Source organism: Colossoma macropomum, unplaced genomic scaffold (assembly GCF_904425465.1).
Source record: "Colossoma macropomum unplaced genomic scaffold, Colossoma_macropomum, whole genome shotgun sequence".
NCBI lineage: Eukaryota > Metazoa > Chordata > Actinopteri > Characiformes > Serrasalmidae > Colossoma > Colossoma macropomum.
Genome location: NW_023494789.1, coordinates 23,637,139 through 23,656,550, shown reverse-complemented (window position 1 = coordinate 23,656,550; position 19,412 = coordinate 23,637,139). Strand labels below are relative to the sequence as shown.

General features: G+C 39.0%; 1 protein-coding gene across 1 annotated transcript in view; it reads right to left on the bottom strand.

The window, feature by feature from the left end:
• Positions 1–3,032: 3,032 nt before the first annotated feature.
• pik3r5 (phosphoinositide-3-kinase, regulatory subunit 5) overlaps positions 3,033–19,412 on the bottom strand; it is a 56,235-nt gene continuing 39,855 nt past the window's right edge. The window contains exons 9-20 of the mRNA XM_036570608.1: positions 19,222–19,290; positions 18,057–18,732; positions 17,085–17,244; positions 16,153–16,278; positions 15,265–15,396; positions 14,775–14,868; positions 11,085–11,161; positions 10,387–10,480; positions 7,928–8,010; positions 6,578–6,693; positions 4,573–4,729; positions 3,033–4,286 (exon numbers count right to left, since the gene is read on the bottom strand). Coding sequence (XP_036426501.1) covers positions 4,582–4,729; positions 6,578–6,693; positions 7,928–8,010; positions 10,387–10,480; positions 11,085–11,161; positions 14,775–14,868; positions 15,265–15,396; positions 16,153–16,278; positions 17,085–17,244; positions 18,057–18,732; positions 19,222–19,290 — 1,775 coding nt within the window. The 3' untranslated portion in view covers positions 3,033–4,286; positions 4,573–4,581. The remainder of the gene's footprint in view (positions 4,287–4,572; positions 4,730–6,577; positions 6,694–7,927; positions 8,011–10,386; positions 10,481–11,084; positions 11,162–14,774; positions 14,869–15,264; positions 15,397–16,152; positions 16,279–17,084; positions 17,245–18,056; positions 18,733–19,221; positions 19,291–19,412) is intronic.

Here is a 19,412-nt window from a genome sequence, read left to right as displayed (position 1 = left end):
CACCAGTCTTTCCGGTCCAGTCTCGCTCACACCCGTTTTGCAATTTTCCAAATTACGTTAGCACATGCTAACATACTTCATCCCACGTTTATGGATAGCAGTGTGTGATACTGTGACAGAAACCACATGGGTCATTCTCCATTCGGAGTGGGAATTCAGGAGGATACATTTTTATAAAAATCAGTTTCTTTCATCCCAAAACTAAATAATCTTAATATGTCCATTAACATCTCCTACTATCATATATGCAAAAAGGGGCGCTGAATTCCAAACATATTTCACAGTCTCTCGTGTTAAATGAATGTGGTGTAACACCACTGACTGTGACACCAGTGACATTCGGGTTAAAACTGAGGATTTTGTAAATTGGCTGACTCATTGGTGGTCAGGTGACCTTGTGCAACTGTTTAAAATCAGTAATAAAAATAATTTATGGCATTATTTTGACAGTGTTAAATACCCAGCTATTAAAGCACACCGGTGACACATAGAAGTTATGTACTGCCTGATAAACAAAATAATTAATGAATTGATAAAATTTAGTGAGCAAGTGTCGACTTGACTTCTCATGCTTTGAGACGCTGCCTCTCTGATGATCCTTGACCGCAGGAAGCAGTTTAATAGAGCTGAAAATACTATGTTAAAATGTAATCCTAAGTTAAACCTCTTAAAAGTACTGTTTTTATTAAAATGGTTTGAAAATTGGTTTTGTGACGAGCTTTTTACAGATGCAGAGTGACTATGAAACAGGGAAAAAAAGAGAAAAATCTGAGAAATCATAAGGGAAAAGTATGATTTAATCTTATGTTAGCTGTGTAATTGTACATACCGACTTTTGGAGCTGTGCCTAATATTTTAGGCATCTTTTTACGCCCTGCAACCTTTGTGACATGGTTTCCCGCTCCAAATGGAGAATAACCCACATGATAAAGTCTTTTAGAGATTAAACAGCTTAATTTGAGGTCTGTTTAAACAGAGACAAAGCTGAGCCCTCAGGATGTTTTTTAGCGAGGCTACGCGCTGTACTTTTCTCCATTGCCAAACATTTCCTTTAAACACCATTTTCTGCAAACGTGTTGCGCTCTGCAGATGTTTATACTCTCAATTTCTTCACCAGCGGTCAGGAAACTCCGGCCCAAGGCTGGACCGTGTGCAGGGTGGAGCCAAGCGGCGCTATCATTAAGAGGTTTATTTTAGCAGCAGCCTGACCGTTCATGCTCAGCCGGCCAGAAGAAAAGGACAGATGAAAATCTTGTTTCTTCCTGTCGGTGCGGGTTTGTTTGAGCGGGAGTCTGTCATACTGAGCCACTTCCTGCTAGAAGACAGCCTGCTTCCCCATTCCATTCATACACGCAGCACACTGCGCTAATCTAGTACACTGCTCCTGTCTTCAAGTAGCCCTCAAACTGACCTCCTATATAAGATCACTGACTGAAACGCACTCTACTGACCTGCTTTAACAGCACAGGGTCAGTTCTGGCCTGGCTGGCAGTGTGACTGTGTTGTTTTGTGCACATTGCGCTCTGTGTAAACCCTTAAAAGTTGAAACCAGGGAAAGAAATAATCATTTGTAAAGGGACTATTTGCCTCACAGCGCCTTACATGTATCCCTCCATCATGAATACATTTTAAAAATACATTTTAGACCAAACGTTTCTCAAACTAACAACGTCTCAGATATCAGGCAGTGTTTTCATAACCATTTCATGTAACAACTTTCTGTAAGGGAGCTTTTAGAGGTGGGCGTCTGGTTCCTATCATCACCACTGTGAACAATTCTGACTCGGTAAGTTTCTCTAGAACGGAGCATTTCACACCAAACCACTCTGAATGACACCGTAATGATTTTATTATAAGTTCTGAAAAATTGGTCAATTTCTTGTTTAAGGGGGCCTGAACTTCTCTTTTAAGGGGCACAGTGCTACTGATGCTGGTTGAAAAAAAGTCTAAAAACCATTGAAACACATTTACACCACTTAACATACCTAGCAGCTACAGAACAAGGATAAACAGTGAGGTACAATATTTATTTGTACCACGTATAAAAGATAATACAACAGCACTTCCTTGTACAGTTACTATTAAAGCCCATCAGCTGAACATCAACTGTTTCCTTGTGCGAGTTCACCTGTACTCAGGAATGTGAACTCTCCGGTTAAAGTGTCATTTAAATGGCTAATCAATGAATGTCCCCATTGTTTGATGTAAGGTCATTCTGCAGGTCACTGAGCAGCACTGCTGCTCTGTATCTACACTAAAATGTCTGTAAAGCGAAAAATCTAACTTACGCAGCCAAATGTAGTTGATCAGCTAAGACGTTTGGTTTCTGAATTTGGTTTCTTTAGTTTTAGCGCTGATGCTAACACGGCTAATGCAGCTAACAAGTAATGGAAATAGCCACCAATTAGCGTTGTGCAAACTGAGCACCAAATTAATCACACGCGCTTCAAGCCGTGTCAAACTATGCTGTTTTAAGTTTTTTTCCCAGTTATAAAAATGGACAAATTCAGTCTCCTAGGTGGTTGCTACTGTTTTAGCTATGCTAATGTATTTTAATCCATGTTTCTTGATAACAGTGAGTCATACAGTGCCAGAAACCACATAATCAAGTCTATTAGAGATAAATGAACATCACAGGTTTAAACGTGTGTGATTAGCATGAGATTAGCACCATGCTAGTTGCCTTCCTCTTTCACTAGATTAGCCTCATAGATCCAGTGCTAAAACTAAAGAAGCTAACGTCAGACACCAAACACTTCTTGGATGATTGACTACATGAGGTAAGGGGGTGTTTGGGTTAATTTTTTGCCCAAATATTACTTTAAAGTCCCAGAATCTGAAATTAGCTCGATAAACCCAAAGCAAAGACTGTCCAACAGAAATGTCACTTTCCCATTGGTCAGTCTGACCTTTATTAGCCCCAAAAATGGTGGAATTTTGAAACAGGTGAACATTTCCTATTTAAGTCAGTGATTTTTTTGCAGCAAGTGAAATAACACAATGATAATAATGGATTTTGTTTACTATATACGAATAAAAACACAGAAATATGTGTGTTAAAGGTTTTTATTAGATATTTGCACTTAGTAACAAGTAATATACATTAAAATGTTATAATTTAAAAAAACATAGAAACACAGTAAAAGCACCTTAGGACTGGAAAGTACCGTATTAGGAGCGTCCATTCAGCTGCCAGAGAGTTTTTAAAATGCAGTGTCTGTGCCACAAAAACTAGCCTAACTGCTGTTAATCCAAATGGCTGCTGTTACTTCATTACTGTGAATACATGACATTATTGCAGTTGCGTCTCTTAATCATTTGTCTGAGCTAAATCTCTTAACTAACCCTCTGCCAGTGCTTTCATATTCAAATAATTCCCTCAAACTACACCAAAGACATATTTACATCCAGTAGAGTTAGAATAATACATACATAACGTTGCAAACAAAGTGTTTCTAAAACCTGAGACATGTAAAAACATGAGAATTTTCACAGACTGAGAGTTTTTACTCAGTGCAGTCATCCTATAAAAACAAAATTCTTGATTTTTCATATTGAAAACAGTGATAGTATTACTCTCCATGAAGGATTTCAGTGTTTTGTGTGCAAACTCCATGGCAGTGTGCTTTATTTTTTAACGTTAAGCGCTTTATAGGACCCCACTGTCAGGAAGCCCCACTTTAAAGGGCCGCACTGCACTCAGTAATGAGACAGCAGCGCCCTCTGCTGGCCAAACCAACCAAATTACAATTAGGGGTCATGGCTTTTTCTGTGTCAGGAATTAATAACAGTTAACACATTTTCTTAAAATGTAAAATTGCTATTTGAAAAACCCTGATTCACTATACAAATATACATGTCATTTACAAAAAACAAACACAGCTAAAAACACGGTGCCTGAGCGGTTCTGGTACCTGCCCGTGTCTGGGTTCGGGTCTGGTACAGTAAAGCAGGAGAATGTGCCCTGATAAAACGTGACTTTTGAACATCACTTATTCCTGAGCTTTAAAATTGAGCTACATAAAGAATCAGCTAAGTAGATTAAAATGACCACACAGTGTACACTTTGTTGTGTATGTGAGTCAGAAAAACAGGACTTTGCACCACAGCAGAGCTGCTGCGTCCAAACGCTCCGTTCTGTGTGCAGTTCAAGTGATTTCACCCTGAGCTGAGGAAGTGACAGAATAACAGGCTAGGGTTTAGAGCACTAAGGGATCAGAGCTGGGGTTTAGAGATTCAAGGTTGGGGTTTAGGGGACTAGGCATTTAGAGTTGGGATTTAAGGGGTTCAGTGTTGAAATTTAGGGGTTCTGGGTTAGAATATAGGGGTTCAAACCCTTAAAGGATTAAGGATTTAGGGGTTTACGGCTGGGATTTAGAGGACTATGGGTTCAGGGTTGTGGTTTACAGATTTAGGCTCAGGGTTTAGAGGACTATGGGTTCAGGGTTATGGTTTACAGGTTCAGGGGCTCAGGGTTGGAGTTTAGAGGTTTTGGGCTGGGATGTAGAAGACTAGGTTTCAGGGTTGTGGTTTACAGGTTTAGGGATGGGGCTTAGGGACTCAGGGTTGGAGTTTAGAGGTTTAAGGTTGGGGTCCACTAAAGGTGGCGATAGGCAGGCAGAGCAGAGAGCAGAACGTGGGCTGCAGAGGCTGGACCTGAGAGGACAGAGCTCTGAACCTCGGCCAGTTAGCACAGCTGTCTGGTTTATAACACACCGACACTTCACACCTGACAACACACACAACAAAAAAACAAAAACAACATCAGTTAGCACATGCCAACAAAAAGCACAATGATCATAACTAATGACTTATTATAAAGGGCCACTCATATAATGCTGACTACAAGGTACTTCCACTCAGTAGCCACTATATCAGAAAAACCTACCTTACAGCTCCACTATGTAAGTGTTCAGTAACAGTCCATCTGTTGCTGTACAGTTTATCAGCCCCTCTACTCCATTATTGGTCAGTTTCTGACCACAGGGCCACTGTTGTCCAGATATTATTTGAGTGGCATTCCACTCTCAGCACAGACCCTGACATGGTAGTGTGTGGTGCTGGTACAAGTGTATCAGACACAGCAGTGTTGCTGGAGTTTGTACACATGTCAGTGTCACACTCCACCCAAAAACATCCAGACAAGAGCAGCTCTGTGGTCAAAAGCTGACTAGTGAAGAAGGTCTAGAGGATAGCAACTTAAACTGTGCATCAACAGATGACCTACGGTCTCTAACTGCACACCTGCAAGGTGGAACTACAAAAGAGGTGTTTCCTATAAAGCGGCAATGCCTGTGTACCTAAAAAAATCTTTTTAAAAAGTCTTCAAAGCACTTCAATTTCTCACTCTCAAAACTATCTAACTTCTGTATTAGTTTATTAGTAGTGAATCATTCATAGTTGATATTAAATAATACATAGCAGATACTGAATAATTCATAGTAGATACTGAATAATTCACAGCATATAATGAATAACTTATAGCAGATACTGAATAATTCATAGTAGATACTGAATTATTCATAGTAGATGCTGAATAATTCGTAGCAGTTACTGAATCATTCATAGGAGATACTGAATAATTCATAACAGATACTGAATAATTCATAGCAGATACTGAATCATTCATAGTAGATACTGAATAATTCATAGTAGATACAGAATCATTCATAAGATACCGAATAATTCATAGCATATAATAACTTAAAGCAGATACTGAATAATTCATAGCAGATACTGAATAATTCATAGTAGATACAGAATCATTCATAAGATACCGAATAATTCATAGCATATAATAACTTAAAGCAGATACTGAATAATTCATAGTAGATACTGAATATTTCATAGCAGATACTGAATAATTCATAGTAGATACTGAATCCTTCATAGTAGATACTGAATAATTCATAGCAGATACTGAATCATTCATATTAGATATTAATAATTCATAGTAGATACTGAATCATTCATAGCAATTACTGAATAATTCATAGCAGTTACTGAATTATTCATAGTAGATACTGAAACATTTATAGTGGATACTGAATAATTCATAGTAGATACTAAATAATCTATAGTAGATACTGAATAATTCGTTGCAGTTACTGAATTATTCATAGCAGATACTGAATCATTCATAGTAGATACTGAATCATTCATAGCAATTACTGAATAATTCGTAGCACTTACTGAATTATTCATAATAGATACTGAATCATTCATAGTAGAAACTGAATAATTTGTAGCAGTTACTGAATCATTCATAGTAGATACTGAATAATTCACAGTGGATACTGAATCATTCTTAGCAGTTACTGAATCATTCATAGTAGATACTCAATATAGTAAATACTGAATAATTCATAGTAGATACTCAATATAGTAGATACTGAATAATTCATAGTAAGATACTGAATCAATTATAGTAGATACCCAATAATTTATAGTAGATACTGAATGATTCATAGTAGATATTGAATATTAACTCTGCTGTTTGTGAGATTAAAGCCATTTGGTTCTCTCTCTAAAGCTGAGTGAGAACTGAAGTTCCTAACAAACAGAACAGATTCAGTACCGGGTCACGCTCTGTAGAATCTTTTTCTCGTCCTGATCCAAACACACAGCGAAGGTGGTGTTTCCGGATCCACTCACTCGCACCTTGTCCACTTTTGCCCGAGTGGTGCTCAGTTGCTGAGAACAAACACACACACAGTGATCAGCAGATAAAACAAAATCATGCTGTAGTTTCATATTAATTATTTCTGATTTGTAGCTCATTGAAACAAGCAGAGGAACTGTGTGGAAAGTGCAGATTCTAAACTCGCAGTCCAGACCACGTTAGTGTTTCAAAGCAGAAGAGATGTTTTATTAAGATCGTTTATTATTTACCATTATGTTTTCATTTTACAGGAAAGAAAATTAATCCTTTACGTCACTTTTTTAGTCATTTTTTACATTGTAAACAAACAGAAAAAGTCAGAAGTGCAGAGTCAAGCCTGACCATATTGAATGGAAATCAAACGTAAAATATTGTGCAACTGCTTAATTAATTATGCAATTATGTTGTCACATTTAAATATTATCACAAACTGACAATGACAACATGTAGCGGTTAATAAAGCCAGGCAGTGTAAGGCATATGATTCATAATCCAAACTAGTACAAGTATGTAATGTATATTATGGATTTAATATGGAGTTGTTTATATATATATATATATATATATATATATATATATATATATATATATATATATGTGTGTGTATGTATATATACATATATATATATACAGACACACACACACACACACACACACACACATACATACATATATGTTTGTATATATATGTAGTTTGCAGCACAAACAGAATAACAAGTACAAATTGTTGGTTTTGTTAGTTTATACTCTTAACAAATCAAAGTAAACACACTGACAGCACTGAGAAATCACCATACTAACAGGCTCAAAAGGCAGAAATAGCTGCTTCTCTGGTGCAGGCATTAAGGGTTAAACCAAGAAAATGCTCTTTCCTGTTAGTTAATCACAGTACATTTCTTTTCTCAAACCAAAGCCACGAAAGCTGCAGACTCAGAGCGAAAGTACAGTCTGAGTTCTGCGGCTCGCTGACACCAAAAAGAGCACCAAACGTGAGAAAAAGCTCAGAGCGTTTGTTTTCGTTCATGAGCTCAAACGAAAACAAGTCTTCGCCCGTTTTTGCTCTCGGCCTGCTGCGCTGTTTGTGACACGCCGCATCAAACCGAGCGCCGTCGCTTCAGGCTTGTTATGGTAGACACCGCTACGCTAACCGCGCTGAGGAGACAGAGCGCGCCTGAGTGTTTGTGTGTATCTCTGTGTATCTGTGTGTACAGAGGTTTAATTTTGTTTTTCTGTCTAAACCGCAGCTCAGCTCGGCTTCCTGCTCACCTGATTAAAACTCTTCTTAGATTTAGAGTTCTGTCTCTTCAGCACCTCCGTCATTGTCAGCTGAAGACACTCGATTTTAGGATCTAAACACAGACAAAAGACAAAAAGAAGAATGTGAGGCTTTCCAGATCAAATAAACTCAGTTTGATGTTTTTGTCATTTTTTGTTCTGAAAGCTCAAAGTTAAAACATCAACAGTACAAGCTACTGCAGATTAGCCTAGCCTACACATATTAAACATGGTTCTTCAAGGGTTCTTTAGTAAAGGCTATGGTTCTATTTAGAGCCATAAGTTCTATATGGAATCAATTCATGCTTAAATGGTTCTCTGCATGATGAAATTGTTCTTCAGATGCACAATGTGTTGTTTTTTACTACAAAATAGTTCTTTCTAGCATCAAAAAAGGTGGTTATAAGCTTGACATCGCAACAGTAGCAGAACCCTTTTTGATGCTATATAGAACCATTTTCAAAAACAACACATTCTCCATCAATCTGAGAAACCATTCCACTATGCAGAGAACGTTTTAAGCATGGTTCTTTGAGCATTCATGGTTCTATATAGAGCCACTGTTTTTACTAAAGAACCCTTAAAAAAACATCTTTTTTGAAAGTGTAGTTATAATTTTCTGGACTGTTACCCTGAGATCATGACTTTGTAGTCTTATGATCTCAAGATAACAAAAGTTGCTTTCACAAGATCACACCTTATTTTTCTTGTGCTCAAGATTTCCTCAAGAAAACAACTTCTGTTATCTTGAGATCAGAAGACAAATAAGTTGTGATCTTGAGAAAATATTTATCGTAAGATCACAAGACAAATAAGTCATGATCTCAAGATAACAGTCCAGAAAATAATAACTACCTCATAACCTCTCTGGACGAGCCAGTTATTCAGTTTTCATCCACAGCCCCTATGAAGATGCACTCTAAAACAGTTTGCAGTAAAAATACAAAATTAATACTCAGTAACGCAAATGCACATCTAGAAAAATAAATAAACAAACCTACATAGAATAAACAACACACACAAGCATTACAATCAAATGATGTACTCATACTAGGACATACAATAACAATCATTCATGAATCAATTAATCACATTTAATCAGTCTCATTAACTTTTTAGATACTACAGTGAGTGTGTTTGCACATGCACTCATAATCCAATCTTGATCAGATTTCTTTGGTTATCTGATTATTCAAATGGTCATGTAAACAGCACACTCTGATTTCTTAGATCATACTAAGTTCTAGAAATCTGATTAAGAAATCTGGAGCTGGATTTTAGCTCAGTAATCAGATTTCTCAGTGCATGTAAACTCTTATGACGCTGAATCCAAACACGTGCTTGATGAAATGAAGGATTTAAATATTCTTCATCTCCTAGATGATGTGTGTTCATATTTTCAGGTAAAGTGGCACATCGTGAGTTCATTGGCTGGTTGCAAAGCAGAAATCTGATTACTGTCTGACTCATGTAGACCTGGAGTTTCCCCATTATCTGATTACCCAAGAGCATGAAAATATGTTGAACGGATTACTGACAAAATCCGATTTTCTGCAGTTATTGGATTAAGTGCATGTAAATGCACTCGGTGTTCACCTATCAGTCACTGTTGCCAAGTTTGCTTATTATAAGCCACGTTGGGCTTATTTTTCAGTAAAGTTGCTCACAAATATTGGTAGTTGTGGATTGTGTTTTTTTTGGGCTTGTTTCTAAAGCCTTGGGTTCACTACACGACTTCTAAAGTCTTAACAGATTTTAAGCAGACTGGACGTCTCACACTGTCTGACACTATCAGAGTTTCTGCAGATCTTTTTAGGCGGCTGAAATATTGTGAATCACACACTACTCAACTTTTAAGCTGTTACTCAACTAAACAGAACTCACTGAACTCGCATGAACTCAGGTGTTCTCCTTTTATTACGAGACGCAGGTAAACAAACGTGGAGCTGCTGCTGCTGTTTTCTCTGCTGTTTGCACTGACACAGTAAAAAAGCGGCACGTAAAAATGTTTAAGTCACGCTCATGGATTTAAAAATGTGATCAGTCTGGAAGTTTTTAGAGTTTTAAATGTACATAAGCTCGAATGTGCCTTAAACTCAGCTCATTAAAAATCTTTGCTCCACACGTGAGTGACTTTTCGCCATTTTTTTTGTTTACAGTTCTCATTGGCTGTTGGAGGAGTCAGTTCAGACAGAATCAACAAAAACTCTGACTGGCCTGGAACTCTATAAGACCAAAAATCTGTCACCGCAACAGCAAAGCAGAACATTTCCACAACGTTTTCATTTTCACGGAGTGTATTTTTTACTGTATTTTGTATATTTTCCATGTTGTTGCTGCGCAGGGCTGGCATAAAAGGGAATGCTGACTCTGGAGGTGGAGCTTCACAGCAGAACTACACATTTATTTTAATCCTGTTCTTCCGGGTGTGTAAGTGAAGCAGGTCGTACCGAGCTCCTCAGGGTTCCTGCAGGCTTTGGTCAGATTTACTGAAGTGCAAACTTTCTCCACCCTCGTCTTCTGACTTCTACCACTGACAACCACCTGGAGAGAGAGAGGGAGTAAGAGAGAGAGAGAGAGAACAGAAAGAGAGAGACGGTCAAAGAGTGAAAGAGAGTGGGGGGAGAGAGAGGAGAGAGAGAGAGACAGAGAGAGAGAGAGAGGGGACAGAAAGAGAGTGAGACAGTCAGAGAGGGAAAGAGGGAGAGTAAACAAATAGAGAGAGAGAGAGAGAGAGAGAGAGAAAGAGAGAGAGGGAGAGGACAGAAAGAGAAAGAGAGGGAGATGCAGGCAAACAGAGAGACAGAGAGAAATTGGACAGAAAGAGAGCAAGGGAGACACAATTGGACAGAGAGAAAGAGAGACAGAGAGAGAAAGTGGAAAGTGGGAGAGAAAGTACAGATAGAAAGAAAGAGAGGGAGGGAGACAGAAAAATAGAGAGAGAGAGAGAGAGAGAGAGACATGCCCCATGACCCAGAAAGATAAGCAGTTTAGAAAATGTGTGTGTGTGAGAGAGAGAGAGAGAGAGAGAGAGAGAGAGAGAGAGAGAGGGATAATGAGAAGAGAGGGGAGTGAGCTGTTTGGGGTCTATATTTTGTAATAAGTCTGAATGTATTTCTGTGTGTAACGATGTGACTGTAAATGTTACCTGGTTATAAACGAGCTCCAGAGAGAGTGGCAGCGCCTCACGGTCTCCGTCTATCCCAAACCGCTTACTCGCGGCACCTAAAACAAACACCAACGCACACACACACACACACACACACACACACACTCTGTTGTTACAATCTTCACTGCAAACTACTGAATCCTACACAGTGAAATGATCTCATATCCAAGCAGTACAGTACTGTTCTCTCTGATAAAACTGTGTGTCTCCGAGAGACTCATCCAGACTGTTAGGTTAGAGCAGCAGGACTGCAGTCAACAAATTTCCTAGATTACTGCAAACAGTCAGAAACATCGAAAAACGTTTGTTTTGTTGGTAAAAGTTCATAAAGTGATAATATTCAGAAACAGCACTGATTGTAAGATTTTGTTGTTTATTTTAAGAGAAATTACCTTCATCACTCTCATCTCCTCCCCGATCGCTCTCTGCATACGTCTGTTTATACTTATGTTTCTATATAGGAGCACGCTGCTGTACATTGTACTTCAAGAGTTCTTTAGTAAAGACAGTGGTTCTATATAGAACCATGAACCAACCAGCACCATGTGACAATGTCAAGCTTGTAACACTAAAAGAACCCTTTCTGGCGCTATAAAGAACCAACACATTATCCATTAGGGGTGCAAGAAAAAAAATCGATTCTTAGATGCATCGCGGTGCGGACGTGAACGATTCTGAATCGATTCACAAATGTCAAAAATCGATTTTCTAAATATTTAATTTATAATATAAATGTTAACGGAACGCAAAAGGCGGAACTTGGAAGTGCGAAAGTGCAGCGCCCGGACAGTCTGTGGCGGCACGTAACAAAAACACAACTGGATGAGTGAGAAATCCGACCAGCTCCCTCTGCATTAAAGCCAGGTTAGATCAGAAGTCACAACACAAATGATAACATTTTGTCCTTTCAACAAAAATCAAACCATCTTGGGAGCCACAACATTTAATGTCCAGTGTGTCTCAGTATGTGTTAATGTCCTAGTATAGACTAAACAATATAAACGAAATGCAGATTTACTTCGCTCTGCTTTAAGCTTTAGCTACAGCCGCTTTCCTCCCATCTCCGCCAAAAAACTTTTCCTCAGAAGTTGATCAGTTAAATGTCTCTCAGCGTTCGACTGTTTTACGAGGCTGAAGTCGTTTCTTATTCTCCAGCTTCTTGTTCGAATTGTCCTGTTCCACCTTAAATTCTAACTGAGGCGCCGAATGTAATTGCGGCACCATTTAAGGTGGAACGGGAGAATTCGAAAGAGAAGCGACTTCAGCTTCGCCACTTTTTAGTGTGACCGTCTCTCGTTGCAGATTTAACGTACCAGGAAACCAACTGTGCTGCATATAAATGCGAATAACACATTGCTGCTTTGTGACCTGCAGTCTGCATGGCAGTTCTCAGCCGTTGCGAAACACGGCTTTTGCGCTATGTTGCACATGACCCGTCTCAAAGATACTTTACTGACACAGCGGTCCCCCCCGTCTCTACAACGAGACCAAAACCGAAGTGAAAAAATCACTAAAGAAAACGGGTAGAATAGCTGTAACATGTGCTGCGTGGTCATCCATCACCACTGGATCTTATTTCACTGTAACTGCGCATTTTATCACAGATGAGTAGCAGCAGCTTCTCGTGCTCCAAACAAGAGCACTGAATGAGAGCCTTCTAGTTCACTTCCATTTGTTTTATTAAAAAAGATATTGGAAGTAAATTCATTATGGATCATTACAAATACTTTGCTTTAAAAGTACCAAGTCACTTTAAATAACAATAACGCCGAGTTATTTGGTCACTTTAAAATGTAAATTGTCTCTATGTTCTGTGTATATTTTGTGAATATTTTGTGTATATTTAATATATTTCAGTTGGTTTTTCTTGTATTTTTATTTTTACTTATTGACTTTCTGTAGAGTGATTAGCTGAGCCTCACCACAAGCATTTCAATGCATGAATGTCCTGACATGTTGTGCAAATGACAAATAAACTTGAAACTTGAACTCAAAACTTGAGCTCACACAGTGAGAAAATATAAATGCTATATAGAAAAAAAACAAGCATTGATAATCGTTTTATAATCGCATCGCAGCCCTCTGAATCGTAATCAAATCGAATCGTGAGGTGCCTAGAAATTCCCACCCCTATTATCCATCAATCTGAACAACGATTTCACCATTCGGAGAACCATTTAAACATGCAAATACTTCTTTGAGTGTTCATAGTTCTATATAGAACCACTATCTTTACTAAAGAACCCTTGGAGAACCAACTCGTTTAAGAGTGTAGTGTAAGAATTTCACTGAATGTTGGGGATGCCCCGTACTCTCCCTTATTTAAAGACATTTGTGGCACAAAAAGAGTCTCATCAGTTATATAGTTATGAAAGTTGTGATAATAAATCACTTGTTTTAAGCAGTTTGCACTTACACTGTCTTACTTTTGGCATCCTGTGTTATTTGAAACTTTCTGTAGTGCTGACTTTAGAGATTTAAGTCAAATTTGCCCACTTTTTGTCAGAATTCTCCAAAGCTGCATGTATTCAGATGTGATCTGAAGTTAATAACAGACTCCTAACAGGTCAGTAATAGCAGAATACTAATTTTCTGCTGTTTAGTGAGAAGACCCGGCTCATGATAGCTTAACTCAAATACAAAGTCCGAGATTACAGCCAATTTTTCTTACTAAGAGATCTGGATGAGTTGCTGAGTCACTATATGTTATTACTGTGAATGGAAACAAGATCTGCCACCACCATGCTTTGTGGTTAACACTAAATCTCTGCACAATGCTAATGAAGTGCTATTAGCTACTGAAAAGCAGCTTTTTGTTTTGTTTGCTGTGATTGTGTAACAAACAGGACGACCACAGATGATGAGTTTGCACTGAGTGAACATGAGACGCAGACTGCAGGAGTTTCGGAGCTGTTTCTCGTGGGAAAGCGCCAGGTCAGTGCCAGTGGGTGAGAGTGCACAGACAGGGTTTGAGGCTTTGAATACAGCACTGTTATTATGGCTCACTCAGGGTCAGCAGTGTACATAGCAAAATAACAGAATTTTCCAATCATATGACCAAACTGTATATCAGATGATTAATAAAGCTGAAGAGAAAAGAAACTTACTGCTTATTTGGTAAATGGATTTTAAACTGTTCTTTCAAAACAAACACAAACATCTGAAGGTCAGCATAGTGATTAACTGTTACCGCATTTTGCCGTGGTGATTAATTATTATTAGAGGTCACCATGGTGATTCACTGTTATTGCATGCTGCCATGGTGATTAATTATTACTGAAGGCCAGCAGGTTGATTAACTGTTGTTGCAGGTTGCCATGGTGATTAATTATTACTGGAGGTCAGCAAGGTGATTAACTGTTATTGCATGTTGCCATGGTAATTAATTATTATGAAGATCGCCATGGTGATTAACTGTCATTGCATGTTGGCAAAGTAATTAATTATTACTAGATGTTGGCATGATGATTGGTAATTATTGTTCAGCATGCTGACTGCTTGTTATTGGAGGCTGGCATGGTGATTATAGATTATGGGATGTTGTTGTGGTGATTAATTATTATTGAAGGTTCACATGGTGATAATTGTTTTTGGACATTGCCACAGTGATTAACTGTTGCTGGATGTTGCCATAGTCACTAAGGAGTAGGCATGGCTACTGGTGCTTACCCATAGCTTTGATGGCTCTGGTCCCTGCTGTGTGTCCGAGCTCCAAAGAGTGGACAAACACTTCGGTTCTGGTCTCCCCGCCGGCCAGTGTCAGCTACAGGAAATAAATACCAAAACATTTCATAATGATTTATCTGTAAAAAGAATGAAGCAGCTCAGACAGAAGCTAGATTTACCACAGAGCTTTCATAACCACAGTTACTCACTACACACAGTTATAAACAGAGAAAAACTCAATATTCTTATATAGATATTTAGGATTATTTAATACATGTGCAATGTTCAAATGTTCACAGACAGTGTTTATATTTAAATATCCAGCAACGAGAGTAATGTTACAGAACTGTTTTGTGAATGTTCAGCTAGAATTTAGAGTCAGTCACTTAGTTAGAGTCAAAATGTAATGTGAATCTAATATGAGGACCAGATTAAGCAGTTCTGGACTGCAGCGCTAGCAGGTGTGTGTGTGTGTGTGTGTGTGTACGCGCACCTCTGCCTGGTAGAGCTGTATGAGTGCAGGTCGTGTTGCGTTTCTGCAGTAGTACAGCAGCAGGTCGGCCAGGATGGGCAAACCTTCCTCTACTGAATCCTGCAGCAGATCAGGCTCAGGCTTCGATGTTTGCTGTAAGGTGTAATACACACATACATTACTCATACTCTAAGCAAACGTGGTACAAACTCTAAAGTACTAGATAATTAATTTGGGTAGCATAATGGTAAGTTTAAAAGTAGTCAAACTAAATTACACTGAAATGCCCAACAGGTTCTAGGTATTGACTCCAAAGAACTAGATAATTAGTTTGGGTAACATGGTAGATGAATAAAGTACACAGACTTATACAATATGTACATGTTTATTAGCTATAAGCTAAACTGAATCTGTGGTTCTACTGGGTTCTTACCGTTTATTCAGAAAACTATCTTTATAACTTGTACACCGTTTTACTCCATATAACTCATCTGCTTCTTGGAGGAGATTCTGATTTACTTTCCTACTTAAATGTGTGACATTATAGCGAAATTTAGTGTGAGATTGTTTGTTCTAAACAGTTATTACTCCAAACAATTATGAGGTATTTTGCAATGTCATTCATTAGCTTAATATCTAGAACTTCATTTTAAGTATGGGTAATAATCATTTTTTTTTACCAATAATGTAATTTACACAAGATTTGATTATCATTTAAATTATCTAGTACTTCCGTAGTTTGTACATCACACTTAATTTGTTAAACAGTAGTCTACAGGACTTTTATTTTGTCTGGAAAAACTGTACTCAGGATGTTTATTCTGAACAGCATTACAGATGATATATAATGGCCTCTTCTGTGTGTGAGTACAGTAAATAGTCCGAGTGTGTGTTAGTGTAAAAACTCACCTTACACACCACGTGCAGCGGCAGGTCGAGCAGACAGAGGGTGTTTCTCTCGTACCAGGGGTCCAGCATGCCCAGCAGGGCGGCGATGTCGTTAGTGCTGTCCTCCAGCTGGTCCGCATTTATATCCTACACATTCATACACACGGTTACAACACTGCACCTGCTACAGCTAAAACTATTTCCATCTTATTTTAGTGTAAGAGTAAACACAGATGACACAATCTGATTGGTTGAGAACTGTCACATGATAATAGCACATTTTTCTGCTGAGCACTGATTGCTACGTAACGACTCTAACAGTTGCTAAGTTTCTACTTAAACGCATATAAGAAACAGAGAATTAATATTTTAGATAACTTCTGTGAGATAATATTTGACCTGCAGCCCGTTTGGTCTGATTCTAAAGACAGTTCATCAAATTCCCAACCTGTGGAACAACACAGGTTGTCTGAACAACAAATTGGAATCAGCCAGAAACCAAGAGAATATAATGAATTGCTTTACAGACTGACTGGAACAAAATACATTCAGCTTCATCTGGTCAAACACTAAAAAAGCTGAGCTCAACCTGATATTCACACAGTTTAATGGCTCTGTAATGCAAAATGGTGCAATGTTGATACAATATTCAGGGCTTCTTTGCTTTACATTTTCAGTTTTTTTTTTGCAGACCTGTTGTATGTTATATGTATGTTTTTTCCATGTAAGAAATAATTTTTATTATTATTTTATTTTTAACTGGAGTTTTTTGGGAGGACTTTTCAGCCATGCTAACACATACATCCACGTGCCAAGGAGAGGCTTGTTGATGTTTACTTTGAGCGCCGCCTTCTAAAGGCGTTTGGTTGGCTTGGGAACCACTGAGTTATAAACAGCATATACTAAGCAGTAAAGTTTTACAGTATTTCAATGTGGCCTGTTTTTCTCTTCACCTGTATGGTTTTAAGCGGACTGGCAGAGAACTGGTTAATCACTCCATTTCCTGGTGGATCTCTCCTGACAGGAATGAAGAAGAATCGAAGCCTGAAGGCCCTGCTGAGCCTCGGATAGTCCCTCTCTCTCCTCCGCAGGCTGCTGTACGCCCGGGCCACCCTGCAGGACAGACAAGCATTTCAGATGGAACTGTTATTGATATTTTCAATTCACTATCGTTTACAATGGCTCAAAACAACAACACTACAGTAATAAGATGTAGCAGTAATGACCTAATATGCATGTCTCTCACTGAAGATGCCTGACTGCACCTGTTGTGGTTGCTTATAATAGCTTGTACACTTTTCTGTTTAAAATAATGACACTTAAATAAACTAAACAAATAAAGCGAACCTCACAGTAAACCCCGCCACCAGCCTGAAACTCTGTGTATCATTAAAACTTAAGTTGGTGAACCCACAGTTCCAACATTTTTCTTGTGTTTTATTTTTTTCTCTGAAGTCCACTTATGTCGTTAATATAGATTTTTAATCTCTTTTTTTTTGTTTTTTTTTCTGGACCCACTGTGGGGTCACATGATATCCCAATCTCCCTTTAAACAGGCTGTCTATATGTAAATGAACTCTGTTCTGATTGGCTTACCCCTTCACAAGTAAAATGAGCTGAAACTGCTGTAGGCTAAATTAGCAATCATTTGTAAACATTTTCACGGTTGTGATGTAACATGTTTTTGTTACTGTTCCTTTAAGACTGATATATGTAAACGAGGTCTGTTCTGATTGGCTGCCCTGTATTGTGCATCAAAAAGCAGTCTGGACTGCAACTTTATTGAGAATGCGTGGGGGTGAACTGCTGTAGACTGAGTAGATATATATATGTAAATGTGTTGTGACATCACACACGACATTTGTTTGGACTATTTGAGTATTTGTTATTATCTAAAAAGGTGAAAATTCAGACTCATCCTTTACCTCCCGGCCACGTGATCAGCTCCGAACACCAGAACCCTGAGGAGAGCGGCTCCAGGCTCCTCGGCCTCATCGCTGCTGAGGATGGGCCTCCTCCTGTAGCGTACACAGCCCAGGGCCTGCTGCGCCAGGAGGCTCTCGGTGAGCCCCAGCTCGGAGCTGCGCATCAAGGCCTGATGGGGAACAGAGTTGGAGCGTTTCGAGCGGACGGATGGCAGGATGTCTTTGGCCTCTGCGTTTCCCAGGCTTTTGGCGCGGCACAGCGAGTGGCTGCTTCGCGGCTTAAAGAGGCGCGAAAGGCGCTTGGAGAACCCGGCGGAACTTTTTGGCTTTCCCAGCACGGGGGGAACGGGAGATTCCTCCTCCACATCCTCACAAAAATCACTGTCAGTTCCTGAAGCCTGGGAGGAAGAGGAGAGTGTGGAGAGCGGAGAACATTCAGAGGAGGCCACGGAATAAGTGGAGAACATTGAGTCCTTGGAAGCGGTGGACAGAGACGACACAGTGGAGAACATAGATGCTCGCGGGTCCACATAGCCAAGAGACGTGAAATCCTCCATCTCCTCAAGATCCTCATCTTCATCCGCGTCTTCATCATCTTCGTCCTCCTCAACCGCACCTTCAGAGGTCTGCTGGGAGACCAGATCAGGCTCCGATTCCAAAAGCTTGGTCAGGACGTCTGTGGAGAGTAAGAGACGGAAAGAGTGACTGTACATTCACACTATCAGGCAACAAGTTTACGTCTTTCCCCACGTTTGTCTCTTGCTGGAGTGTTCGAGGCCAATTGTGTTGTCATATGTGGGTCGTCTACACAGTCCAAGATGTAGTAGCCAAAACAATATATATATTTATTGCCCTTTTTTCCTAAAGATTATATCACAATATCTACATTTAGTGTCAGTTATTCATTCAACCTAATGAGAAACTGTAGAACAGACTCAGTTTATATTACAATATCTACATTTAGAGCCAGTTGTTCATTCAACCTAATGAGAAACTGTAGAAGAGACTCAGTTTATATTACAATATCTACATTTAGAGTCAGTTATTCATTCAACCTAATGAGAAACTGTAGAACAGACTCAGTTTATATTACAATATCTACATTTAGAGCCAGTTGTTCATTCAACCTAATGAGAAACTGTCGAATACGACTCGGGATTCTTACCAAAGTTATCCGTGTCCCAGTCGATGGTGTAGCACTTGGCTGTAGGCAACCTCAGAATCTGCAGCATCCCTGCAGACACACAGCACTTAATATGAATCATCACTTGATTGGGACCTTAACTTTTAACTTTTATAAAACTAAAACAAATAACACATTTAGCCTTTAGAGCTCATAAGATTTCACTCATCACT